This window comes from Caretta caretta, chromosome 21 (assembly GCF_965140235.1).
Source record: "Caretta caretta isolate rCarCar2 chromosome 21, rCarCar1.hap1, whole genome shotgun sequence".
NCBI classification, from domain to species: domain Eukaryota; kingdom Metazoa; phylum Chordata; order Testudines; family Cheloniidae; genus Caretta; species Caretta caretta.
In genome coordinates this window covers 8,235,804-8,263,253 of record NC_134226.1, presented here as the reverse complement: position 1 = coordinate 8,263,253, position 27,450 = coordinate 8,235,804, and the positions used below count along the sequence as shown (strand labels likewise).

Below are 27,450 nucleotides of genomic sequence, written 5' to 3'. Positions count from 1 at the left end.
CCCAAATGGGTATTTCTTACAGAAAAATTATTTTTTTCACAAAAAAGTCATTTTCCACCAAAACATGTTTTGAATGACAATTTTTGACCAGGTCTGCCTTTCACTCTGACCTGCAACACCCTGGTTATTCCAGTAATGGGTCCCCAACACAACTGTGCCCGGCCTCTCAATCTTGGTCCACAGCCCCTCTTCCTACTATTCCAGTCCTGGGCACCTGAGCTCTGCCCTGTGCCCTTCCATCCTGGCCCATAACTCCCCTCTTCTTCAGTTCCAAGGCTGCACCCCAACCCTGCCAACCTTCCGCCTCTTCTGTTTCTTGGACAGTGAAGGCCATGCTAAACAAGGCCATAATTCTGAACCCAGACAACTTTTATACTCATTGCTCTTGCAGCAGTGAACCCCGGGGATCCCCACCACACTATACAAGACTAATAGACTCATGCAGCACTCCCAGTTCCTCTGTGGTATGGGCTGCTTGCTCCTAGCGACACCCACCTACTGTAGTAGACGGAGAACACATCCTCCTTCAGGATCTGCTGGGAGAGGATCCGGTCAAACACTGGGGTGATGCCATCGATTGCCTGGCTGGGGTACCCCATGCCCAGCACCCCATCAAACCTGGCAAAGATGAAGGGGAAGGCAGGCAGCGCCGTGGCTTCAGCAAAAACTTGGATGATGGGGATATCAGCCACCTGGGGAGAGGAGAGTATGAGACAGTGCAGATCAGTGGAGCGTACAAGGGGGTCTGGTGCTCTTTTCTTTGGTGCACAAGTATCGTGCACTCGGGTATTCTGCATGTTGCTCATTTAAACACTCAAGAGGGCTGGTAGCACATAGGATCCTGATTCATCCATGCACCGGTGCAGAGCCCAGCTCAGGGACCAAGGGATAAGCAGCGAAGCTCCCTGATCCTGGGGTTTTCAGGGGCTGCTGCAGTCTGCAGTGCGGGTTAGAGCTGCTCTAACCTGTGCACACCTGTCCACAGCCACTATGAACCACTGCAGAAGCTGCCCTGCCCCCCATCCACCCCAAACACTCCTGCTGCTCAAGGGACTGCAAGCGAATGGAGATCATCCCTCTCAAAAGCCTGATTTTCATGCTGAGCCCCACAACTCCCACTGACCTCTGATGGGAGTTGGTGGTGCTCAAGCAGGCTCCAGATCACTGCAGGTGGAGCCACAAAAACCCTGGCTTCTTCTGTATTTTGGGGGAAAGCTGGACAGGCTCCTAGCCCTGTGTAACTAACAATGCCTGTGGTGACATGAGTTTAAACAAAACCCACTACACTCTTCGCTTTGGACATTCCAGTGTTGCCAGCTCTCGATTTTTTCAGGACCCTTCCCATACTTGGCATGGTTCTTAAAGCACGAAACTCCAGGAATCCAGTGATTATGGGAGAATCTCTGCTTTCATTTACAGGGAAAAGGAAGGGTTTGTCCACATGAACACTTAGCTTGAGGCAAGATGGGGTGTAAATCGACCCCTCTGTAGCCTGCCGCACACTAACTGTCCGTGTGGACGCTGCTGCCGTGCACTCAAAGTGCTGTAGTCTACTTTGCTCTACCCAGCTTTGGAACATGGTTGTCTGGCGTGTCCATGTTCCAGGACACACAGCTGGCTTGACTGATGGGGGAAGCAATCCTGTCAGTCTGTAAAGTGCTTTGGGATCTTTGCAGATGAAAGGTGTGACAGAAATCCACTGAGTCAATGGGCCAGATCCCCAGCTGGTGCAATGGGTATGTCTACATTGAAGTCAATGGTGCTCTACTGAGTGGAAGATTTGACCTATACCAGGGGGGAGGGGAGGGGGGTTATGGCCTGATACAAAGCTTAGTGGAGTCAGTGGGTGTCTTTCCATTGACTTCAATGGGCTTTGGAGTTTATCCTTAGCATGGCTTTGCCAGCACTTACCATGACGACGTCCTGGCTGAGGAAGCCTTTCACGCTTCCTGATCCATACTGGATAGCAAAGCCCGTTCCGTTCTCCAGGTACGTGCGTGATTTGGAAGAGTCGTAGCGGTTGTGAGACACTGGGGATACATTAGAAAGGAGGGTGGCGGGAGTTAAAGCCAATCAGCATGACAGGCTGGTGCTATCTGCTTCCATCGCTATAGTATGTGAGTGCCTCACGAAGGTTAATTAATTCCTCCACCCCCTGCAATGCAGGGGAGAATTATCCCCTTTTTACAGCAAGAACCTGAGCCAAAGCCCATCCAAGTCAATGGGAGTCTTTCAACTGACTTCATTGGGCTTTGGATCAGGCTCAGAGGGATGAAGGGACTTCCCCAAGGTCACACAGGGGGTCAGTGTCAGAGTGGGGAATAGATGCCCAGATCTCCGTTTCCCTTCATCACAAGCTCAGACTGCCTCCACAGGTGCTTGTGGTTTCCGGCAGCTTTCCCACATTCCCAACTCCCTGAGATCTGTTCTGAGATGTCATTCAAGTCCTTTCCTCCCATCAACCATGCTCTCTCCTGCTATGACCACGTATATGCTCCCACCAAGCAGCCAAGTCCAGAACCCTTCTCTGCATCGTGACACATACAGTCCCACCTGGAAGTAGTATTTCCCTATCATTTCACATGCATGTTGAGGTGTGAGTGTGCACTTTTGTTACACCATAGGCTTCTTCCATACTCCCTACTCCAGGTCCTATGCAATCTTCCTACTGAAAATGATACAGGCTGATTGCAGGAGCCACAAGAAGTGGGGTCTAATTCTGCTCTCAATCCATTGACTCAAATGGAGTCAGTCCTGATTTGCACAAGCCCAGAATCTGGCCCCTGACAGTGGGCATGAGACGCTCCAGGGCTCACCGCAGGCGCTGTAGAGTGGAGAGCATCTGTAGGAAGGCACCCAAAGGTTGGCCGAGCCCGTGTCAAAGACCACTTTGAAGGTCTGCGCTGGTGTGCCAATGCTGATCTCGCCAAAGTACTGGGTCTGGAGAATACACGACAGGAGGAGCATTAGAACTGAATGTGAGCCCTGGCAATCCTGATTTGTGCTGTAGAGAGCATTATCCTTAGGAAAAATGACCTGCATTCCCATCGATGCACCCTAAGCGTAACAAGAGCCCCATCAGAGGGCCTCAAAGCCATTAGCAAGCTTTAATACTTAAGTCACTCCCTGCAAGCCTGGTCGTGAGGTATCATCATCCACATTTGGGCAATGGGAGACCAGCTCCTTCTCCACCACAGACATGCTGGGGGACCTTGGGCAAGGCACTTAGGCCCAGATTATTAAAGGGATTTAGGCTGAGCATTGCCAGGCCTGAGCAATTTCCAAAACCGATGTAGGCACTTCAGAGCCCATGTCCCATTGACTTGCAAACAGCCTGAGTCCCTTTTGAAAATGGGACTTTAGCCATCTAAATTGCTTAGGCCGGGCATCACCAAGACTGAAACAGGGCTAGGCCCCCGTGTCTCTGAACAGCTCCCCCTCCACCCCCGTAAAATACTACTCCACTACCACTCGGGGGGACAGGGGGGTGAGGATAAACTCATTCAGTGTTGTGAAGCACTCAGATACATTGGCAACGGGGACGGTCTAAGCACCTAAGACAGGGCGGTATTACATGCGTGTAAATGGAGATGCACTGGGTACGTTTACACAGCCCATGGCAGCAAGCCTCTGAGCCCAGGCCGACAGACTCGGGCTCGCAGGGGTTGCGCTACCCTGCTAAAAGGAGCTGTGTCAACTTTGCAGCTCAGTCCTGAAGCCTAGGGAAGGGGGTGGGCCCGACACCCAATTTAAGAATGCTGCCTACACTACTGGTTTTAGCACTGTAGCGGGAGCCCTGCGAGCCCCAGTCTGTGGACCCGGGCTCAGAGGTACCTGTAGAGGTGAAGAGACCTGCCCAACATCACCCAGCGAGTCAGAAGCAGAAACAATGAGCCCCGACTCCGGCTCTAAACACTAGACCATGCTGCCTCCCGACAGCACAGTCTTATTTAAGTGGTGTCAGGGTGACACAAGTTTGTTCCTGCCCCGAAGAGGTCTCTGTATTTCACGGTCCTGTCTGTTTCCCTCAGTGCTTCCGTGTAAATGGTAACGAACCTTTGGAACATGGCAGATTCTCCGTCACTTGAAGTCTTTTAATCAAGTCCAGATGTCACTCTAAAAGACATACTATAGCTTGGCCAGCAGTTATCGGCTTCCTGCGTGGCAATAGCTTTGTCAGTAGAGAGTGCTACGTCCACGCTATGGGGATTGTACCACTTTAACGACAGCAGGACAGATAAAGCAGTACAACTCTTGTGTTGACAAGCCCGTAGGCCCGGAAGGAGACCTGGGGATGGGTCCTGAAGCAATAGGGGAACTCACGTCCAGGTAGTTGGTGAGGATGGTGGGGGCTGTCCCGTTCCGAGGGCCTGCGACACCGGCGTACTTATTCTGCTTCAGGGCAGGGAAGACATCCGACACTTTCACACCCATCTCCTGCAAGCTCTGACGGATTGAGGGCATTTTCTTTAGTGGGATCCTATACATTGGGGGAAGAAGGAAAAATGCCAGGGGCTTAGGGTGACGGTTGCAAGGTGCCTGGAGTGAGCGGCAAGATAAGATGCCGGATAGCTTGTCAGATTTCCTCTGCATCTCAGGGAAGAAGGGGCCAGACCCCAGCTGGGGTCATATAAGTCAAAGGAGGCTATGCCGACAGCAGTTGAGGAGCTGACCCGTTACGCACAAACACTTGAAAATCCCCATGTTCCTGTTCTTTAATCTGGGCCCGATTCTGCTCTGATGCTGGTGTAAATCAGGAGTGACTCCACTGAAGTCAGCCAAGCAACTCCACTGCAGAACTGGTCTGAGAACAGAATCGGGCCTGTAGAAAGCCACGCTGGGCGAGAGACCCGGCGTTCCTCTAGGCTAAGCCACGGCAGCTGGCCTGGCGAATGCAACTCAGTTACTCTAGGTGGCAGCAGACACCTGGCTCAGAATGGCAGATCTGCCAGCCTGACTGGAGTCTGGAGCTCACAGGCTGCCCCAAACTGCCCCTCTTATCCCAGTGGAAGATGAAGCAGCTTGGTGGCTGGCACAATCAGCACAGAGCTATGGAAACGTATCCCCAGATGACCGGTTGCTGCTTACGCCTAAGGCCAGTCACAGCTGAGTAGAGCAAAACGACTGCATGAGGCCAGATCCCATGCTCACGGGGCCAAGGATGCAGGAGACTATTATATTCTATGGACACTGCAGAGGGAGTTTAAGGAGGTGGAATTTGGCCAGGGCACGGTGGTTCCTCCCCTCTGCAGTTGCAGAATATGCCACTGGACCTTTCATACCCTCATGCGGTCACTCGGGTTGTTGGACTTCAGTCTCATGCTGCACCCCTGAGTGCTGTATCAGAGCATTGGTGTAGCAGTGACTCCAAGGGGAGGCCGCTCCTTACGGAGTCCCAGCAGCTGGTGGGCTGCACCCCTATGGGATGGGACAGGATCACAATACAGGGTATCAGTTGCCACGAATAGCTTTATAAAGTCACTTTTCTTTTCCCTCCCAATGCTCCTTGGTTGCTGGGTCCCCTGTCTCTCTCACCCCTGAAACCCCATCCATGTGCTAATCACAAGCTTCTCTTTTGTACAGAGGGTTTGTCAGATCAGACCGAACCAACAGTCCACCAAGTCAAAAGCATTTCGGATTCCTCTAGAATGGCCCTGATTCTGGAGAGGAAACCTCCTCATGCAGCACCTGGCTAATTATCTTTGAGCGTCTGCACTTACTGTCTTCCCTCCGCCTTCTCTTTTTGCTGTGAACATTTCTCATTCTTCCACGTTCTCCTCCAGCAAAGTTTATTCTCCCTCTCTTTGTTTCCATCCTGATCTACACCACTTCTCTTTGCCTTTCCTTTCCTCTCTCTGTGGGTCTCTCTTTCTCCATGTTCATCTGTCTGTCTGTCTTTCTGTCTCCGGTCATTCTTAATGTTACCTGTCCGCAATCTGGAGTAAAATTTTCACGGACTTTCAATGAGACATAGCGTCCTAAAAATGCCCAAGTCACTTTTCAAAATGAGATGTCAGCTCCTAAGTCACTTTGGTGCTTTAGAAAAATGTTACCCTTAATTTCCGTGCCCCTCTTCCCACATTCTAATGTGTGTTGAATTGAGATAAGAACAGATTTTTTTTAGTGGCAATTCTGAAAAATCAAATACAAAAATCCTTTTAGATCCACCCACAAATGAACATTTTCAAGCTTTATTTTAGCCAGTTGAAAAGTCGAATGAAATATTGTTTCAGGTTGAACAAAATGTTTTGTTTAGATTTTGAGCATTTTATAAAATAAAAGGGAAAGAAATTTGGAAATGAAAAGTGGTTTCAAACAAAAAATAATCAAAACCTTTCAATTGTTTCAGAATTTGCAGAGTTTCCCCCCTGCCCAACATAAACAATTTGGCAAAAACCAACACAAATGTGGGAAGCGTTTCCATGACTCCAAGTTTGCATTTTTTGCCAAAAAAAGAATTCAACCAAAAAATATCACCTGCTCTACGAGAGGAGGACCCAAGCAGCCAAATTCAGGTCCCGCCTTTCCCAAAGCTCAGAAGCAATGGGGTCCAGTGTTCCAGTCTAGGACCAACCCTTGGGTGACCAATTCACTAATACCCCCCCTCACCTCATTGTTGGGCCCTGAGGCAAGGTCCCAATAAGCGTTTACAAGGCAAAAAAAATTACTTGGTTCTCAGAGACCTGACTCAGGTTCTTATTTTGTCAGTAAGAGACGTCTCCTAAGGGGCAACAAAGCCTCCAACTTGCCATTCCAGTGAAGTTTCTGCCCCAGAGACTCTCTATATTAACTGATACCAGGAGTGGAGAATGCTCTGTCCTGGCCCTGCAGCCATCACCCAGGGGTAGGAACTTCTCCCACATCCCCTTCAAAGGCCTAACTTAAATTGTGTGGGACAGATCCTCATCTCATTTGCACTGGGGAAATCTGGAGTCACTCCGTTAGTCTCAGTGGCATTACTCTGAATTTATACCAGTGTAAATGAGATCTGAATCTGCCTGGAGAAATGCATTTAGAAACAGAGGAAGCCCTTGCTGTGCGCTACCTGTCCTTCTCTGAGTGACATGGCAGAGGTTGGCAATCGCTGGTGGGGTCTCTAAGTAGGCAAACGGGCCAAAATAGTTGTAAATGCTCGGGCTGCTCTGGCGACACAAAGCAGAAATAAACCCAGCTCAGCTGGCTGAGGACAGCACAGCCTCTGCTTCACCCGTTCCACAGCTAATCTAAGACTTAAATTAAAACCCTTCGTCTTCTCCTCTTCATTTTTAAAAATAGAGACACTGCTGACCAATGCAACCTCCCCAAGGGACCGAGAGCGAAGCAAGCCCAGACCCGTTGAGTGAACTTTTAAAAAGTGAGGGCCAGATCCTCAGCTGGTGTAAATCAGCATCGTTCCATGGAAGTCAACAGAGCTGCATTGATTTACACCAGCTGAAGATCTGGGCCTCTGTCATCAGTTACAGCCAAAGTGAAAAGAAACATGCAAGAGAGATTAACACACACACACACACACACACACACACTCCATCCCTTAGGTCTTTAGTAACATACAGAACGTTACCTTTGGAAAGCATCAATTGAAGAACAGAAGAGTCCTGCACCCCAGGTAGCCATCGCAAAGATCAGAAAGTGCTGCATTCTTCTAATTTGCTCCGTTTGCATGGACCCCTCTCTCTCTCCACTGCTATAACCTTTCTCTAGGACAGCAGATTCCTGCTTGCATCAAAGGAGAGGAAAAACTCATTGTGTTTTTATAGCCAAACCTTCTGCATCTGTTTAGGTTTGTGCTCAATGCGGATTGGAGGAAGACTGGGGGATAAGAAATCCTGCAAATGGGGACGCTCCATAGGTACACAGATTTTGGAGCTGAGCTTGACCTCACTTCCTGGCAAAGGGCAGTTTGGGTGACACACACACACACAGAATGCGGTGTACATCCCAATAATGCAGATCAAATCTCTTCAGGTATACTACGGCAAAAGCATTTAATAAAAGGATTTAAAAAATAAAATTTCTCCATGTAGCTAACCTGTGCTCTTTTAATTTATTAGCATTTCCAGAGTCATCTCAAAGTATTTAATAACACTTGGCATTTACACCACATGGGCCAGACCATCAGCTGGCGTAAATCAGGCTAGCTCTATGGAAATCCATAGAATGAGGGTGAATTGGCCCCAGCTGAGCCCATAATAATGCCGTTCATTCTCGGAACTTGATAGACTTTGCAAAAGTGGGTGAATTTTATCCTCCCCAAGGCCTGGACAGGCGGAGTAATTCTCCCAAAAGTTGCACAGCTGGGAATAGAACCCAGGGAACTTGGTCCCAGTCCCCTCTGTTTTGACCACTAGCTCATGCTATCTCCACTGAAGCCCTGAGGCAGGATCTTCAGCTGATGTAAATCAGCACAGCCCCACTGACGTCAATGCAGAAGTGCCCAATTACACTACTCAAGGATCTGACCTGTCCGGTTGTCCTGCACAAGTCATGTAGGGAAAGGCTAATACTGTGGTTGCATCTCCTAACTCCATACTGAGGCACCAGTGTGAGTGGCCTGACTTAACGCTGAAACGAATGAGAGCTGTGGGCGCTCTGCAGCTCTGAAAAACTCGGGTGCCTGGCTTCAAGCAGTCAAGTAAACATGGAGGCCAACTCTATTTTGGACGAGAGAAATTGAGTCCCCTACCTTCTGGCAGGTGCCATTGCCCAGTGACACACAGCCACAGGCCTGTTCTTGAGTGGAGCACAGGAGACTTAAGATGGGCCTTAAAGGGTCAGCAAAGGGGTTGGGTTTCTTTAATTGACTCTGTATTTATTTTCCCACAGGCTGCCTTGGACGCAGCCCTGATGAGCAGGGATTTTCCCAAACCCAGCTGTTTCACTCCCCTCCCCACAGGTTAAAGGGCACTGAGGGACTGGCACACAGGTCAGACTACGTAAGAGCTCTGGCTGTGTGTGGCAATCCAGTAAATAACGCAGGGTGGGAAGCGCTGGTTCAAATGAAATGTTGTGGCTTTGGTGCGATTCCTGCCAAGCCCAGGGAATCAGGCTGAAACCCTGGTCTCCCAATGAGCAGCAGAGCACTCCCTTTAGCTATCAGGCAAGGCATCCAAGCAAAGCATCCTTTCAAATGATCAAAATCTGGGACCCTGCTGGAAGCAGTGGTCACTGTCACATGCTAGCTGACACGTGGACCCGATTCCCCGCTGCCTTGTTCATTGTGGAGTCATTTACCCCTGTGCACAGCTGCTCCCAGAACAGAACACTTTGCCCAGGTGTAATCAAAAGATGAAAAAATAACACAGTGGAGATCTGGGAGCAGCTGATGCAAATCGGGATAGTTCCAAGGCTTCACATATGCCAGCCAAGAATCTGGGCCTCACAACTTGATCCATCACCACCTTGCACTGTTATTTGCACCAATGCCAAGTTAATGCTGAATGCCACCAAATCAGAATGGTTGTGTTACGTCGCCACTTTGCACTGGTGTAAATGATCGGGTGAGGTTCAAGGATGAATTGAGTTCTCCATGGTCTTGTGAAAAGGGCTGGGGTCCGGGGGTTAACCTATCCAATATTAACAAAGCCCAGACCAGCTTCTTTTTAAAGTTACATCTATGAGACAGTTGCATGCAACCAGCTAATAGGGTCACCAGAATGCAAGTGTGAAAAATGGGGACACTTTTCTTTTTCGGGGGTGGGAGGGTATAGTTGCATATATAAGACAACGCCCCTAATATTGGGACGTCTGATCACGCTACCAGCAAAACACACAGGCCACGTTTTAAAATGAATAACTCCATCCATAACTCATAGCGCAAGCTTCGCCAGATGGAATCTGTTTAGGCATTATTAGCATTCTTTGCAGAAGGTACAGTGCTGGTCAACTCGTTTAAACTGGCATAATTGAAGCTAGGCTGATTTATTCTCATGGGGCATTTCCCCCATTGTGTGTAGAAAACTCAGTCTCACACATCAGCAAACGAGCCAATGGTCCAGTGCAAGCTGAAGTCAATAGGAATCTTTGTATTGACTTCAAGAGGCCCTGGATAAGGATAAGGATAAGGATAAGGCCCTCGGAGCATTCAGACAGGGGAACGATCTCAATGGCTCAGGGACCGCAGTGGGAAATTACTTGGAAGGCAATAAAAATGTTTTCTCAAGGAACCTGGTTACATAACGGCCCATGCCATGAAATAACTAGCTAAACAAACAAACCAATGCATTCCTAGTTCAAACAGCATGTTGGTTTGGAATGCAGCTGTTGCACTCTGCCAGCAGCGCCCGAGGAAGGGAAAGACTTGAAGAACATCTGAGAAGAGGACTCCAGATCCCCCATCCACCCTTAACACTGGAGACCACGCTTAGTGGTGTGAAACATCTCTGGGACAAAGAGAAAAGGAGGACTTGTGGCACCTTAGAGACTAACATTTATTTGAGCATAAGCTTTCGTGAGCTACAGACTAACACAGCTGCTACTCTGAAACCTGTCATCTCTGGGACAGGGTCCAAACTTCCTATCTCCGTAACAGGCTGATCCTAATTCCAAGATGAAAACTCGCCAAACGTCAGGGTTTGTAATCCGGACCCAAAAATCAAATTCGTCCAAATATCAGGGCTCGAAATCTGGATTCAGATCCACACCCCCCCGGGGTCAGGGTTTTGGATTAGGCCTTCAGACCCAACCAGTGAACAGAGACAAGGGGAAGCTCTGAACACAGATCTGGGGCCTAGAGCTGGGAGTTTGGTTCAGGCTAAGCATAGAGCAGAGATGATATGCTGGGCCCTATGTCAGCTGCGGAAACGAATACTGAAAAGAGCAGTTGGAGCAGATTCTGTGCCTGGCCCCCGCCTCAATCTGCCACCATTAATGCAAATTCCCCTAGGGTACCAACACAGCATAGGCTCATTGTGAGCAGCCCTCTTCTGCCTGCCCCCCTCACCAGCCCCAGTGCAGGGGGTTATGTTGGGGTGGGCCTACAGGGATCCGGGGCGCTACTGGGATGTGTTGCTGTAAATGAGAGCGGCTGGGGTCTGCTGGGGCTGCAGCCCAGAATCTGGCAGACAGACAACTGGTGCACAGTCCGCTCATCCTCAGATCTGTGCCTCCGGCCCTCAAGCACACAGTCAGAGCCAGCGTGTTTAGATGCTCCCTGGATGCAGTTTGTTCTGACTTGGCAGCTTGTTTCTGGCCCCACAGCTAAATCCGCCCCCCCAGTGAAACTGGCCCCTGGGGACTTTCCCTTGTAATGCTGGTTCTGCTCCATGTCCCCGCATGCTCGGGGAAGGCAACTGTTCATTCTCATCTTTGCGCCTTTGCTTTGCATGGCTCAGTGGGGTCATGGCTGAGCTACCTCTGTCCCATGAGCCAGTCCTGCCTGTCGTCATTTCCCATAGAGGGACTCGGAGACTCCGTCCCTCTGGGACCAGGGGCTCCGGGATGCGTCACACCAAGGAACCTGGTGCCCTCTGAGCTGGCTGCTCAGAGGAAAGGGTCACAAACCACCAGCCTCCTGCTTGCGTTTCTGAGCTGTGTACGGGGGCAGCAGGAACATGAGAAATAGCTGGGCCAGGAGCCGGCAGATATAAATCCCCTTCCAGGGCATCCCGCGGGCTTTGTTTACATAGCAGAGCTGAGTTTCCTAGAGGAGAGGCTTTCACAGTGAAGGGTTCCACTTAAATTGATGGCTCCTGGAAGGGAAGAGGGTCTCATGGTCAGGACACAAGACTGGGAGCAAGGGGCCTGGGGACATATTCCAGCTCTGCTTTAGGCCCTGAGCGAGTCATGGGGGGGCCACATTGCCAGGAGCACCTGGCCCCATCTGGGGCCTGGATCCCATTCTGGATGGGCTTCTGCGGGGCTGAGGGGGAAGCATGTTATGAGGCTGGACTTGTGCCTTAACCTCTGGCCATATCTGGGGGGATTTGGCTCTTGTCATAAAAGCAGCGGGGGTGGGGAGCATTGGGGCCTTTAATCTCCGTCACCCATCTGTAGAGGAAGACTAATACTCTCCTGACCTGGCGTCCAAAGGGGAAGGGACATGGGTCTCAATTCAGTGATGCGTGAGGCCACGTCAACGCTACTGGAGGTATGGCAGCGTCGTCATGGCACTGTGGCCGTGCTTCTACGAGGCCGTAGTGTAGACGCAGACTCCAGCCCCGGAAGAGGTTTCCCCATCCCTGTAGGAACTCCCCCTCCCCGAGCACGAGTCGCTAGGTCAACAGAAGGAGGGCTTACTCACTCTGTGCTGGAACTGTGGCTCTTGGAGATGCGTGGCGCGCCCATAGGGACTCTTCTCGATGCATTCTTCTGTAGACCCACCCAGCACAGTGCTTGTGGGCGTGGAGTTTTCACACCCCAGCGCCGGAGCTACGTTGACCTAAGTTTCAAGCATAGAGCAGGCCTCGGAATCCATGCGAGAGGCTCAGAGGGCAAGTTCTGCCAAAATGCAGAGTATATTGTAGCTGGAGGGAGAGCGACCATACTCCACAGCTGGATCGTGGGAATAGCCCTTTGCCCCCCTACAGCATCCTGCATCTGAGGAACTCAACACCATGAATGAATTAAGCTTCATCCTGCAAGGGAGGTGAGCGCTATCATCGCCTTTTACAGGTGGGGAAACTGAGGCAGAGAGCGAGGAAGTGACTTGCCCAGAGTCACACACAGCAACAAAGCGGCAAGAATCGAACCCTGGAGTCCTGGCTTCCAATCCCTTGCTCTCACCACTAGACAGCTGCCTTCCAGTGGGATCGGGATGGAGTGGCTAAAGAGAACCTGCTAGTGGAATAAAGCAGCATGATTGAAGAGATCAGCTGATCAGGTGCCCCCAATTGGTAGGAAAGTCTCAGAAGCTCTGTGACAGCCCTCCCTTCCCCCACTCTGCCCTGGATTGCATTTAACTCAGGCGCCCCCCTTGGGAAGGCTCCCCTGGCACCTGCCCATCACTTGTGCATGTGGACTGCCAGCAGCGCTCCTCCAACGCCTGAGTAGCTCCCGGGGCCCTGAGCGCTTTCAAGGACACGAGTCACGTCTCCCCCATCCTGTCCCAGCTGTTCAAGAACCTCCCCTGTCCTTTACCTGGTCCCAGGCCAGCTGGGACAGCTGCTCTCATACTCACCACAGCCCCTCAAGGAATTTTTCAATCACCTTGTCCGGTGGCCCAGAGCCTCGCCTGCGAGATTAGCAGCTGGGGCCGGAGGCAGAACTGAAAAGGCCCATCCAGGGCTTTTATTACCCGCTCAGGGCTGGCATTGTGTGAGGGCTACAGGAACCCAGGAGCCTTGATTAGCAAATTAATGAGCATAACGAGCCAGTGGCTGGGCTCAGATGAAGGGAGGGGAGAGAAAAGCTGGGAGGGCCAGATTCTGGGCTGTGTCTCACCAAAGAGGAGCAGGACAGATGTAGCTTTATGCCTCCTGGATTCTGGGATGCTCTAACTTACAGCAGAGCCCTCCAGCTGCTGGTGGGGAAGGCCAAATCCCCTGAGCACAGAGCACTCTGGTCATCACCCTTGCAGTCCCCAGACACCCCTGCGCTACATGCTGTGAGGTGGGGCAGCATAGGGCCATGGGAACCAGCTCTAGGCTGCTCCTGAGCCGGGGGATTCATCCCGGAACTGCTGTGGCCCGTCTTTGCCACCAGCACAGTGTCAAAGGGCCGGAACCGGCATTGACTCACTGTCCACGCAGTACAGTCCACAATGGCGAGTGCAGGAGCTGGATTCTCCTCTCCTTTACCGAAGTGTAAGTCGAAAGTAACTCCATGGTAGCAGAGGTGTAAATGCAGTGAGTGGGAAGGGAATGGGGCCCTGCGACAGGCCCAGATGGAAGAGGGCTTTGCCCCGGTCTGGCTGAGCAAAGGGTCTGTCCTTTGTGTGTTTCAAATTTAAACGTAGCAAGGATCATCTGTAGCTTTCCAGGACCTAAGGGGGGGCTCTGCCTTCACGCCCTGAGCTCGGCTGCAGCAGAGGACACTGGAAGGGTTGCAGCAGGGGAAGCTCAGAGCAGGTTTTCCTTAAAGCAGCTGCAGCCAGTTCAGAGTTCTGGTACAGCTCCTCTGTTGGGGGCTCAGCTGCTAGGGAGGAGCCCCAAAGCCAGCTGACCGACTCCCTGGGAATACCCCCAAGCTCAGGGTGGCCTACGCTGCCCCAAAGCAGCCGGGGGGGGTGTGTCTGGGGAGACTCTTCTGCAGTTTAATCAGACCTTACCACTTGGCCCATTTTCCTGACTCTCAGCCAGTTTGCCTTTGCTCAGTATTACCCCTCACTTCCTCCTTGGACCGCGATTCTGCTACAGTCCCTGTGCGATAATGGTAGCTGCTGGGTGCTGGAGCACACCAAACCCTAAGGCAGCAGTAGCATGCCAGGTACGTCACAGCTCTGACAGGGCTTTCAGGTGCTAGCCCCGGGGGGTCCCAAGAACCACGCAGACACATGGCTAAGGGAAAGGGCACTTTGCTCGGGCTGGCAGGAGAGGGAAAGGTTGCAGATGCCTTAGGTCCAGTGGCTTAAACGGTTACAGTCCAAAGTGAGCTAGAGCAGTTCCTGTTTGAGTCCCGGGGGCTGGCCAATGGAGAGTCAAAGCTCCTCAGGGCTAGTGCCTGGGGTGCCCTCTCCAGTCCAGTCTCTATGCAAGCAGGCATCCAGGCCAGGATCACTTAGTGGTGTCTCTCTCACTGGGGCCCCTCTGCACTGGCTCCCTACCCAGTCATCTCTGCTCCCCGTAAAGTCCCGCACAGATTTTCACCCAGCTGTAACATCTGATAGCTGCAGCCTGTTCCACATGTGGCTCTGCACAGAGCTCCTGGGAATTCCTCTCCGTGTGCGGCTTCTCTGCACCTCCGGGCTAGCCATGTGGCCACTGCCTCCCAAAAGTGCCTCCTGCCGGAGTCCTTCCTCCGCTGTACAGTGGGGAAGGTTCCAACAGGAGTGGTCTCCTGCTTAGCAGGTTCATCACACATGTATCCAGCCATCGTGGTGCTGTAGGAGTACTCAAGTCTCCCCGCCCTGCCCGTCTGTTTGCAAAGCACGTTGCACAGCCCTGATGGCTGGAGGATATTTTAGTTGGCTGCGCCTTTGCTCCCTTTGCCCCGGGCATCGCAGCTCTTGCTGATCAAGACGCTACTTTTTATAAAATGCCTAACGTGCTGCTGACAGCGCCCTGAGGGGAGAGGATTTGACAACACACAGAGGAGGAAGATAGAGCTGCCTTTATTGAACCATGTCAGAGAATCACAGGCACCCACAGAAAAACTCGGATGACAAGGGATGACTTCTAAAACAGCCTTTCCCCCTTCTTGCTTCCCAAAAGCTTAGCAAACGGTACAATCAAGTGTCCACCTGGGGACTTATTTACAGCGGACCTTATCCCTAGAATCCTTACTCAGAGTATCCTCAGGCATCACTCAGTGAGTAGACCCCAAGTAAGGATCAGGTTCAATAATAGGTCTGCGAGAATTGCTGGGACACTGACTAATGCCAAGGGCCACAACACGTTTCATCCAAGAGCACGTGAGTATTTAAATGCCAAAGGCTTGGTAGCCAGGATGGGCCCATTGCAGTTCTCAGTGACTTCAGCTGACTCTGTTTTGTGTGCTCAGCACCCCTGGAAATCAGAGCCAACATGAGGGAACAACGAAGGGGGAAGAAGAATCTCAATCCTTCATCCCTGTACACTGGAGGGTTCAGAGATTCTTGAGCTGAGAGCTCCCATCCCAGCAAATGTGGAGCCTGGTTCCGCATTCCTTGTGGACTTCAGTGGGAGTTTGGAGCACACCTGATCCACGCTAGGCAAGTGCACCGTGAGCAGGCTCCATGTAACTATTATTTATGAAGCTCTGATTACGTGCTTTGAGATCCAGAAGGCCCAGGTTTGCTGCCAACGTCACACCCAGGGGCACTGCATTATATGAGCAATTGCTGTGGTTGCTACAGGGACATTACACAACTGCAGCTGGGAGAAGAAGAGGTCCATGAGATTGGGCGTTGCTTAAAAGGGAGGTGAATGAGGGGGGCATGGTAAAATTATATTCAATAATGAATAGTAGGGAGATGGGGAGCTTTGATCCTTCCTGCTCCATTATACAAGAACAAGGGGCCAGTCAATCAAATTCTAAAGGGATTAAAGGAAACAAACACTTGAACACAACACGCAGTTGGACTCCGGAACTCGTTGCCACAGGGTGTGGCCAAAAAATGAGCAAGATTTAAAAAGAATATCCAGAGTTATAATTGAGGCTAGCAATTTTGGAAGGGACATTAAACCTCATGCCTAAGGGCTTAAGCCAATCTCCTCTCAACTATTAGAGACCTAATATGTGGGGCAGATTATTCCACATTAGCCTGTGGCAAGGTTTCTTATACCTTCCTCTGAGGCATCAGAGACAGCGTACTGAGCTAGATGGACCCTGGTCTGATTCAGTCTGGCAATCCCTGTGTTTCTACAAACAGGGCGGGAAGTGGTCTGCAGAATCACAAATGGGATGGGATGTGACGCAACCAGGAGTCACTCTTTCTCTTCTAAGATGTGGGCCACGCAATGGAAAATTTTGAGACTCCCAGAAGGTGTGGACTGGTTCATATACAGGGGATGATGGGGGCTAGTCAACCAACCAGACACCTGAATACCATGTGTGCATCAAAGGGAGAATGTGTGCAAAAGCATGCTGCACATTCAGGGCTGGAAGCGGGCTCCACAATGGAACATCTAAACCAAGTCCCCCTGTGGGCCCTCCCGTTGGTATGTATGGACCTGGTTCGATTTCACTATCCAAATGTGAGATCTGGGTGACCCACAGGGGTCCTTCCACTGTTGAAAACGCCATGCTCAGAATGCTACAGGACTGGCGAGCTTCCTGCGTTGCTGTTCCTCAGAATCAGGCCCTGTGCGAGGACTGAGAGAGAAAGAGGCCCTGGGGGTCTTAGCAGATCAGGCTCTTGGGCAAGGATGTCCCTACACTTGAGCCTTTACAGAAACTACCCATGCAGCACCATCTATACCAATTTGATTCTGACTTCAGCCTTGAGGTCACATATGCCTCTGGGGCCAACATTTTCAGCAGTGCCCTCTGATTTGAAGATCCTCCATTTTTTAAGTGCCCAAACTCATAAGATCGGCCAGACTGGGTCAGACCAAAGGTCCATCTAGCCCAGTATGCTGTCTTCTGACAGTGGCCGATGCCATGGGCTTCAGAGGGAATGAACAGAACAGGGAATCACCAAGTGATCCATCCCCTGTCACCCATCCCCAGCTTCTGGCAAACAGAGGCTAGCAACACTTATGACGATTTGGGGCTGGTTTTTGCAGATGTGGCGCACCCCACAAATCAAACTGAAGTCAATGGGAACTGTGAGTGCTTGGCCCCCTCAGAAAATCAGGCCTGAGGTATCTCAGATTGACTCCCTCCCGCCAAACAGAAACTCTCCCAATCCCTCTGGAAAGTTATGGCCGTGCTGCATATCAGCCCCCCCCCCCATCCCCCTCCAACCCACCCCATGCCTTCCTCCTGCACCCTTAGGACAGAAAGCAGAGAATGCTGGAGAATCCATCATAAAGCTACACTTGCCGCAATTGATCCCCCCACCCTCACCCCCAGCTCCAGCTGCTCCTTGGTGTCACAATATTTTCACCTTGGCTTCCCCGATGGCCGCTTGCCTCTTGCCATATCTCAAGCCGAATGTGTTCCAGTTGTAGGCGGAGAGATCTTTCTCCTGCTCCATGAGCGGCGAGCCCTGGGGGACAGAGACGGCTCTGCTCCTGGCCGGATGGATCCCTTGCCCCAGCTGGACCTGGCTCTCCTCCTGAGGCTTGCACAGCAGGGGCAGCACGGATTTCGGTTCTGCCTTCCCAGGGCTGGGCTTGCTTTCTGAGCAAGGAATGGCCTGATCCCCGTGGACCGGGCTGGCCAGGTGTTTGAAATGGTCACCTACAGAGACAGGCGCAGACAGAGTTGATGAGGGAAAGTGGTCAGCGTCAGACACACCAGTGGCAAAGGCTTTGGGGCAGGGTCTGTCTTTTTGTTCTGCGTCTGCACTGCACCCAGCACATGAGGTCCTGGTGCATGACTGGGGCTCCTATGCACCACTGCAATCCAAACAACTAATAGTAAAGAATTCACTGGCTGCCTCTCGTTGTCCAGGGCCTGCCATAATCTTACCCCCACATTTCCCCCAACTCCCTCTCTTTGCCTCCTCTCCATCCTGCTCCCCACATTCACCTGCCAAGCTTTGGAAATTTAGCAATGTGTTCGGTGCTGTACAGACCTACAGTCTCTGTCCCCAAGAGCTCACAGGCACTTGAATATGGATCCTATTGTCAAAAGAGCTCTGCATCCAATATGCCGAGCACTTCGGAAAAACCAGGCCCCAACTGTGGGAGCCCTGAGCATTTGAAAATCTCGCCCTGAGCTCTTTTGAAAATGCAGCCCTCGGGGATTTGTTTTTCGGGGGGGGGGGGGAGGGGGAAGGGGACTGAGCACCTGCAGCTCCCCGTGCCTTTCACTTGAGCTGTGGGTGCTTAGCACCTCTGAAAATCAGATTCATTTAGACTGAGGGCAGCCTGAACAGTTACACCTGACCAAATAAAAACATTTTTAATTTTTAAAAGCATGGAAGCTGTTTGGGGCAGGGACTGTCTCTCTGTTCTGTGTTTGTACAGCCCCTGGCACAATGGGCTCCTGGCCTCAAGGCATCAATTAACAACCAGCAGTGCTTAATTTGTAATGAAAGTGGTGCCCGGGCTCAAGCAATTTTTGTACTTTCATAACTGGACAAGCCCCGAGGTGCCGGGGCTCTGCACCGGCAGGCCCCGAGGTGCCGGGGCTCTGCACCAAGCTCACACAACCTCTTTGGGAGACGTGACCCTTTTGATTCCAAGGGAGTGGCTCTCAATGCAGCATCTCCACGAGCAGACGCACTACCTGTGTGTCGAGGGCTCCAGAGGGGGAGATATCTTTCTGTGGGTTCCCCGAACAGAGCATTGGAGAAGAAGAGAAGCAGGAGCATGGAGCTCAAGGGATTCATCCCGGGCTGGCCCAGACCTGAATTATCAGACAAAGGGGAAGAGAACACAGAGGAAGGAAGAAGAAAACAACAACAATTGGTCAGATGGTTTCCAGTCTCCAGGAACGTTCTGCTCTTTAAACAGAGCTCTTTAAAGGGAGAGTCTCTGGGCTATAGCCTGCTCTCGGTGACACAGATACAAACGGGGTGGCTTTGTGCTCTGCAGTGGAATCACTGCAGTGTCACTCTGCTGGAAATAGCAAGCTCAGCTGAGTAAAATTGAAAATGGCTCCCCCTTTTGCAGGGAATTGTGAGTAGACTATAGAGTTGAGTCCAAGATGCAAGGCACTCAGACACCCTTCATCCCCCCTCCCCATCCCCGCCCCATCTGTCTCCCACCAAAATTAACAGGGCTGCTCCCCTGTACAAAGCGAAGCACACGATGCACGGGACATGCGTGTGGGATCGGTGCCTTACAGAGGGGTTTTGATGGGATACAAAGCAAAACAGGGACAAAGGTGGCAGGACGGCCACCCCCCTCCCTTTCATCCACCTGCCAGCAGCTACAGGAGCGGCGATAAAGGCTACAGGGAGTGGCTAACAGCGTACGGAGCCTTTGAACAAGGGGATCAATATGGTCAGATGAAAGATGTGCTCAGCAAGCAAGCCCAGCCAAAGACGCATCAAAAAACACCCCCGTCCCTGCAGGTGGGAGTCAGTGATGCAGCAGAGTAATGCCAAAGGCAGCTACAAAGGGCTCCCTGCTGAAACGAGAGGTGGCCGGGAGAGAGGAGGAAAAGGAGACGGTGAAGTCCCTTGGGACATACCAGGCTTAGGCTGGTGGGGGCCGAAGCTGCTTTTGGAAATGGGACTTACACACTTTTGAGACCTTTACCCATGACGCCTTTTATGTCTAGGCCACGAATTTGAATCCTGCCTGTCTCTCTTAAGCTGAGGTACTTGTCTGGCCCCCATATTGGTAGGATCTGAACGTCTCGCAGTCTTTTATTTCCATGTTACTGAGGGAGAACTGAGGCAGAGAGAGACCAAGGGCGCCCAGGGAGTGGCAGAGCTGGGCATGGCACCTGGATGCCCCATGTTCCAAGGCAGCCCCCTAACCACAGGGACGTCCTTCTTTCCGTCGGCGGCTTTTGGGGCTCTTCAGTGGCCCATACGAGCCGACAGCCCTAACTCAGCCCTGTTCCTTCAATTAACCGCATAGACATGTCATCACTGCCGGCTCCCATTCACTGGCAGCATCAACAAGGTAGCAACGCAGCCCGCGGGCTGGAATGGAACACGGGCCTGAATTCTCTCACTGGCAAGGGACGCCTGCTGCTCAGAATTGAGGCTCGTTCCTGGGGGGGTGGGGGAAGCTTGCATTGCTGTACCTGTTCTGTAGCTGATGAACTTCTGGGCCTGACTCTCAGAAGCACCGAGCACCCAGAGCCCTACGTGAGGCCAGCGGGAGCCTCAGAATTGGCACCTCTGAAAAATCAGGCCCGTTCGGTCTGTTTCTTATGCTCTCCCATCTGTCTGTCTCCGACTATCATCTCACCTTCGACTGTGAGCTTCCTGGAGCATCCCTGGACTATCCTTTTGTTCTGTGTTTATCCAGCACCAAGTACAATGGGTCCTGAGCCAGGACTGGGTTTCTAGGCGCTACTGCCATCATAAAGAGAAGGAGGACTTGTGGCACCTTAGAGACTAACCAATTTATTTGAGCATGAGCTTTCGTGAGCTATAGCTCACTTCATTGGATGCATGCAGTGGAAAATACAATAGGGAGATTTTATATACACAGAAAACATGAAACAATGGGTAGCTCACCTTACCTGATCACTCTGGTTACAGTGTGTATGGTAACACCCATTATTTCATGTTCTCTGTGTATATAAATCTCCCCACTGTATTTTCCACTGAATGCATCCAATGAAGTGAGCTATAGCTCATGAAAGCTTATGCTCAAATAAATTGTTTAGTCTCTAAGGTGCCACAAGTCCTCCTTTTCTTTTTGCAGATACAGACTAACACGGCTGCTACTCTGAAACCTGTCATCATAAATAAAGAGACTCATCTCCAGGGCTGCCAATCCCGCACTCTTTGTTGGCAATAAGGACCCTTAACTAAACTGCACAAAGAATTCTCGTCGGTCCTTGGACCCTTCACTGTGCTCTGTTAGTGGAGTTAATGTGCTTATCTTAAGGAGTCCCCAAGTTTACTGCATCAGGCTAACACTGCAATTTCTCCTGGTTGATTGAGACACTTTGGTCTGTCACCTGCTATGGATCACAGCAACCGGCTGATATTTTATTTCCGTATCTCTCTAAACAGAGCAGCCTATCTGGAACGAACAGGGCTGCTCACCCTTTTCGTTTGCTCCCTTGCATCTTACAAGACGTCATATGGGCTTTTAATCAATTCCAGGAAACTGTCCCTATCTTCTAAAGAAAAAGGACGCTGCATTCCCTCAAAGTGCACATGCTCCCTTCTAACGCAGGGCAGATCCGAACACACAAAAAAAAAAAGCCTTGAAACACAGGGTAATTAGGACATGCAGGAACATCCTAAAATTAGATTGAATGATTCTTATTCCTTTCTAGGTCTTTGGAGTTCTTGAGAAAACATAAGAAACACAGGCTTATGTGATCATTTTTCCACTCAGCAACATACACGCACACACGACTGTAAATGTGGAGAAATTGTTGGACTGACAGTCCCTGCAAAATTCCTCTTCGAGCTACTTTAAATATTTGAGGTGTAAGAGCAAGTGGTCATGCAGATAAGGGAGACATTAAAGGGTGAAATATTGGCCTCACTGAAGTCAGTGGGAGTTTTGCCATTGACTTCTACGGAGCCAGGATTCCACCCAAAGTGTTTAGTTTTAGCCCCAAATTGCTCCTCATGGCAGGGTCCAAAAGCAATTCCATGCTCTTGGGGCAAAGCCAGCGCAGGAACGGGAGCCAGAAGCCCAAGACTCCGCCCCCAGCTCATTGTGGCCTGGTCTACACTGGGGACATTTTGAAAAATTCCCATTTTTGCTAACACCAATTCATATCTATCAGTGGTAGCAACGTAGGGAGTCACCTGCTGCTACCAGTGTTTTAAGTTCCATTTTGACTAGCCTGATTTTGAACACGGTTAGACAACATGGTGTTTCAAATGCTGGCGGGAGCCTGGGCTATGTTCATGCTCAGTGTTGCTTTCCCCGGTGCAACAGAACTGGTGTTAGCAGCAGTCTTGGGTGATTTTGAGGAGAGTTGCTTCCCTTCTCAGTGCTCAGTTTCCCCATCTTTACAATGGTGCGGAAAACCATTTTGCTGTCTGGGAAAACCCTAGTGATCAAACAGTGTCTAACTCCTCGAGAGCTTGGGGTCCTTTTACTACCAAAGCACAAAGCATGATCATATTCTATTTGATGACGATGAGGATGAGTTTGACCATTTAAAATCTGTCTCTTTCCTTGACCAAAATTCAACATACCCTTCCCCGCAAAACAGGACATTTCGGTTTTAATTTTAAAAAGTTTCCATGAAAAGCGAACCCAAATTTTCATCAGGGGAGAAATGAAAAATGAACCACAGCTTAGTTGTTATGAGATCTTATCCTCCACTTACCTCTGCTGCTCTTGGACCTTCGTGTACAAAGTGTGGGAGGCAACTGATGAGACACTTCTCCCCACTCTGGTCCCTTACAAAGAAGGTGAGCAGCTGCCCTGGCTGGCTGGATCTCTCTCATCTTCAGTAGAAACCTCTCCCCCTTATTATAGGGGCTGGTTGTGATGTCAGCAAGGCTTGGGCCCACCTCTGCTTTCCCCCCACCCTCCCAGCCATTTCACTTCAGAAAATTGCCACTTTTCTTCTTCTCTTGATTGCTTATTGCTGTGACATTCAGTTTTACTATACAGCACTTTAAACAAGAGAATGCAACTTGCCTCTCTCTGGGCAGGATCATCAGCTGGTATAAACTGGCCTAATTCTATTGATTTCAACAAGGCTACACTGATTTAGACCAGCTGGGGATCTGGCTCCCCCCCCCCCCAAACTCTTTTCCTTTTCACTCAGGGTACATCTATACTACAGAGGCTATACCAATGTACCTATACTGGCATAACTTCCTGGTTTGCAGAATGTCACAACGGGCTGTTCCAGCAATTTCCAAGCCTTCTTCCCCAAACGTGTGTCAAGTCAGAAGAGGTGTCGACACTCACTCACCCTGCTTTGCAAAGCTCCGGTTTCTGCATTCTGCAGCCAAACAACGGTTGGGTGGAAAATGCCCGAACAGCTTCACGCCCCATGTTATTCTCAGAGCTGGACAGCCCCGGGATGCCAGAGAGCATGGCTGCAGCCAGCAGTGGCAGGAGCTAAGAGGCTTCAAACTAAAGCTTGTTATTTAAAGAAATCTACGGGATAAAGAGACATGGGCTAAAATCCACCAGTTCAGGGTGCCGGCTCAGCACTTAGGCATCACTTTCATCCTCAAAATAGGGTGGAAATGGCCTTAGCACTGACGAGGCCACAGGAAGCAAAGCAAAGAACCTACAGTGACCTCCAAGTAAGGAGACGGAAGCTCCATTGTGGATGGCCTTGCTGTTAAACAATATGCTCCCACAAACCAATACCATTTGCCATGGCCTGCCGACTCCCAGGACGGTCTCCAGAGGGCCTAGATCACAATGAGTTGCATCAGTCAAGGTCCCTCATGTATTTTCTCCTTCTTTCTCAAGGAGATGCACCTAATGAATACGAGCCGTTTTAACAGGGCACGCGGGGGGAACAGCAAGCTCTAGTGAGAGGCTCCCAAGGAAGCCAGCTGAGCTGCCCATAACCTGACGCTCCCATCACACCAGGCCCAAGGCTTCCCTGGGAATGGCCATGGAGGAATTCAGCAGCTAGCTCAGTTTCAGAGAGATATTGCACAGCTATAGAACCACAGAGACGTGCTGCTCCATTAGTCACTGGGCGAGGGTCAAGTCTAGTAGCCCATACCCAGGGCTTACTCGGGCAAGTCCTGGGAGTTGACCCTGGATATGAAGCTGCTGTCAGTGCTGCAGAGGGCCAGTGGTGTGGAGCACTGGGGATTCAGGAGGGACCCACCGCACAGAGGCGATGCCAAGTGGCCAGGGAGTGGGAGTTGCCCACCTCTGTGTGCCCTGCTCTTGCCAATGACAGGACAAGTTGATGTGACTGTCACCTGCAGGAAGGGAGCCAGCAGGATTGGCTTTGTGGCCTCCTTAGAACTAGGGTAGCTAAGAATGTGCCCTCGAGGGCGAGAGATGGGAGAGCGCGTGCTCCTTTTGCCCTCCATGACACCTTGCCAAAAGAGGGCTGTTAAGTGCCCCTGCTTGCTTCAATATTCAGCTGCCTCTTTGCTGAGACAGCCCTAGGGTTGCTATTGTTTGTGATGGAGATGCCCGGCCAGCAGGAACCGGCCTGAGACCCAACACACTCATTCCACACCGGGGCCACCAAACAGCGCTCTGAGATGTAGCTGCTTTTCTGTCCCAATGCAACAAGGCTGGGCTTGAACTGGGGGTGCTGGGGAGCTTCCTAGCCCATGACCTTGCACTTCGTACCCTGCTGGCCCCCACCGCAGCGCCTCGTGCAATCCGCCCCCCGCCCCATGCTGGGCGACACAGGGCTTGTGCAGCCCTTTGCATAAGAACAGGGTGGGAGGGGGAATGACCAGAGTGCTCAGTGCTCTGGCTTTTCGGGCGGCAGAACAGCCAACAGGTAGCCAGGCAAGGGCTTAAGACAAGGCTGAGCCCAAAGTCAGCGAGAACATTCGACTAAGGATGAGATCTTGTGATCACCGCTGCGTTAGAATGCAAGGTAACGGGGCCAGATTCTCAGCTGTTGTATGTCGGCATCACTCCATTAACTTCCAACGGATCCGCGCAGAATTACACCAGCGGCAGATCTGGCCTTGTTCCGGCAGCAGCTTAGCGCTCTGCCTGTCCTTTCCCCCATGCACCACTGTCTGTGGAACCTGCCTCATAGAAGACAAGATGGGTTCACTCCTCCTGCTTCCCCATGTGTCCTCAGCCAGATTCGTGGCCTCCAGCTTCCATGCGGGCTCCGGAGAGGCCCCATTGTTTCTGAAGTCCTTTAGCACTTAATCATAGCATCCGCAGCCAGCGGTGGACTGAAAAGAACATGCCCTACTTCTCAATACATCAGCCATGAGCTATCGGCTTGGCATCTGGGCTTCCAATACAGTACATTCCTCCTCGCTCAGCTTTCTCCTGTTTGGCAGCAGAATGGTCTTTAAAAAATGAGAGATAATTATCGGAAGTAATCATCGGTCTACGGCTGTGTTCTCTCCCCCGCAACCACCTGCTCACCCCTCTGCAGCTCTTTATTAATTAATGGCCCCAAATCTCATTTGGTTTCTCATGGTCATTGCACACGAAAAGGGTAATTTACTCTCCCTGGATCGGGTCATGAAATGTTAATGGGGCTTAACAGGAGTTTTCATAACTTCCCCTGCCCTCTCTCAGAGCGGCTGCATGCTAAGGGGCAGATTCTGTGCTGTGCCCCGTGGGAAGAGCAGTCCAGGCAGGGGGAGCTCCAGGGTAGCTTTATAACTCCGTGGTACCTCCCAGATCCTAGGCTGCTCCAGAGACATGCAGGTGACCTCTGCAGTAAGTTAGAGCAGCCCTCGGTCTTTAAGGCCTCCTTGCATGGCTGCCTGATGGCTGTTCTGCAGCCCAGAAGAGATGGAGCACAGAGCTCTCTGATCATTCCCCCGCGGCTTTTGCCGCGCCCCTAAGCTATGTCACTCCTGCACTGGGAGAATTCCCCAACATGCTGCAGTGGGGTGCAGAATCCGGCCTCAAGGAGCTGGCGCCATCAGTGGGTTGGCCCAGGGAATGAGACTTCACCTTATTTCGTACTGAATGCCACAATGCCCTTTAAGAGCCTGATCCTGTACAGTTTAATGTGATGAGGAACTTTTGCCACTGACTTCGATGGGAGCAAACTCTGGTTCGGAAAGACGCCTTGAGCTTTTACAAAAGGCACAATGTAAGGCCAGAGAATGCAGCTCACTGTTTCACAGCTAAGACTCAGAGACCAGAGAGGAACATTATCGTACTCAGCAATTTGAGCACCTGCTGCGTAGTGATTTTTAAAATATTACAAAACCAGGATTAAAACCATAGCATCAGAATGTGTCTCTTGTACCAGATCTTTCCCATTTATAGGAATGAGACAGGGTCTGAGGTGCTCATTGGCCTTGCAGGACTCAATGTTCTCTAGACACTCTGCATCGCTTCCCATCTCACCCCGGAGGCATCAGACATGACCCTTGTTTTTAGCTTTGTGCTTAAACACCCACTGGAATCTGGCAGCTTCTTTCCAAGTTCCCTGTTTCATTTTTGTTTCTGTCAGAGCCCTTCAAGGGCTGGGAAAGCCTGTTTCCCACCTCTTCCTGACCGTCTCCAGGAAAAAACACAACAATAAAACTCCCCCATTAAAAAGAACAAGAAGAGCTTTTAATAAGGTATTTTGTCCAGAGTGATTCCTGAGAGCTACACATACAGGGTATGTCTACACTGCGGCCAGGAGGTGTGACTGCAGCATGTGTAGACATACCTGAACTGGTTTTGATCTAGCGGACGTGAGCTAAAGGAATAAGTCCTCTCCCTCCAAACTGTAGTAGGCTCCTACCCTGTATGGAGCAGCCATCAGAATGGGGACATATTAACACTCTGAGCAATGTGTTAACAGCAGCATGTCCTTCTAATGGGACAAGGGTGCAATGTTATCTCAGATGTGCTTTTTAATCTACATACAATTTCACTCTCATGAGGACCTGACAAAAGAGTAAATCAACAACTTGCACAACCATCTGGCTTGGGAAATTCAGTCATTCCAGCGTAGCTCATGGGAAGGTGAGAATCTCCGCCAGATCTGTCTGACTGAGAGCAATTTGGATTTTGGGGTCAATTGGTAGCAGGATCTATTGGCTCCAAGCTTCTTCCGTCACACAATAAAAGAGCATGTCCAGTCCAGGTGGCTCTTGGCTTGGAGAGACTGCAGATTAGTGTCTGTGCAATGACAGCCAGCTGCCCAGGGATCCGGGTGTCTATAGCAGGTGACCTTATCTCCACTAGCTGTTGGAAACTCTTCCAGGTCACACCAAGGAGCTGGCGTCTCCTAGTTTCTGGAACAGCTGCAACAATGACAATTCATTAGCAGCAGTAATAAACTCCAGCGTGCTGTACAATGGGCTGAACATAACAGTGACTCTTGCTTTGCAGCACAACTGTGCCTGTATTTCCCTTAGAGATTCAGCAAGGGCACCCACGGGCAGGCTTCCGGCTTCCCAGCTTGTTGCCTTTCTTGGGTGGAGCCCCGCGTCTCTCCCTTCTGACTGAGGTATTCCCAGGCTGAGCGGTTCCCTGCCTTCACTGTGCTATTCCCAGGAAAAGACAGACTGCTTAAGCAGAACTC

The 27,450-nt window shown here is 51.0% G+C and overlaps 1 protein-coding gene across 9 annotated transcripts in view; it reads right to left on the bottom strand.

Annotated features, from left to right (window-relative positions):
* The window catches only part of LOC125624938 (renin), a 40,896-nt gene that overhangs the window by 6,817 nt on the left and 6,629 nt on the right, over nt 1-27,450 (bottom strand). For all 9 annotated transcript variants that reach the window (XM_075121924.1, XM_075121919.1, XM_075121918.1 and 6 more), the window contains 8 exons: nt 18,913-19,032; nt 17,624-17,919; nt 12,239-12,376; nt 7,562-7,713; nt 4,324-4,480; nt 2,817-2,940; nt 1,912-2,030; nt 496-692 (listed from right to left, as the gene is read on the bottom strand). In XM_075121924.1, coding sequence (XP_074978025.1) covers nt 496-692; nt 1,912-2,030; nt 2,817-2,940; nt 4,324-4,480; nt 7,562-7,713; nt 12,239-12,376; nt 17,624-17,919; nt 18,913-19,015 — 1,286 coding nt within the window. In that variant the 5' untranslated portion in view covers nt 19,016-19,032. The remainder of the gene's footprint in view (nt 1-495; nt 693-1,911; nt 2,031-2,816; nt 2,941-4,323; nt 4,481-7,561; nt 7,714-12,238; nt 12,377-17,623; nt 17,920-18,912; nt 19,033-27,450) is intronic.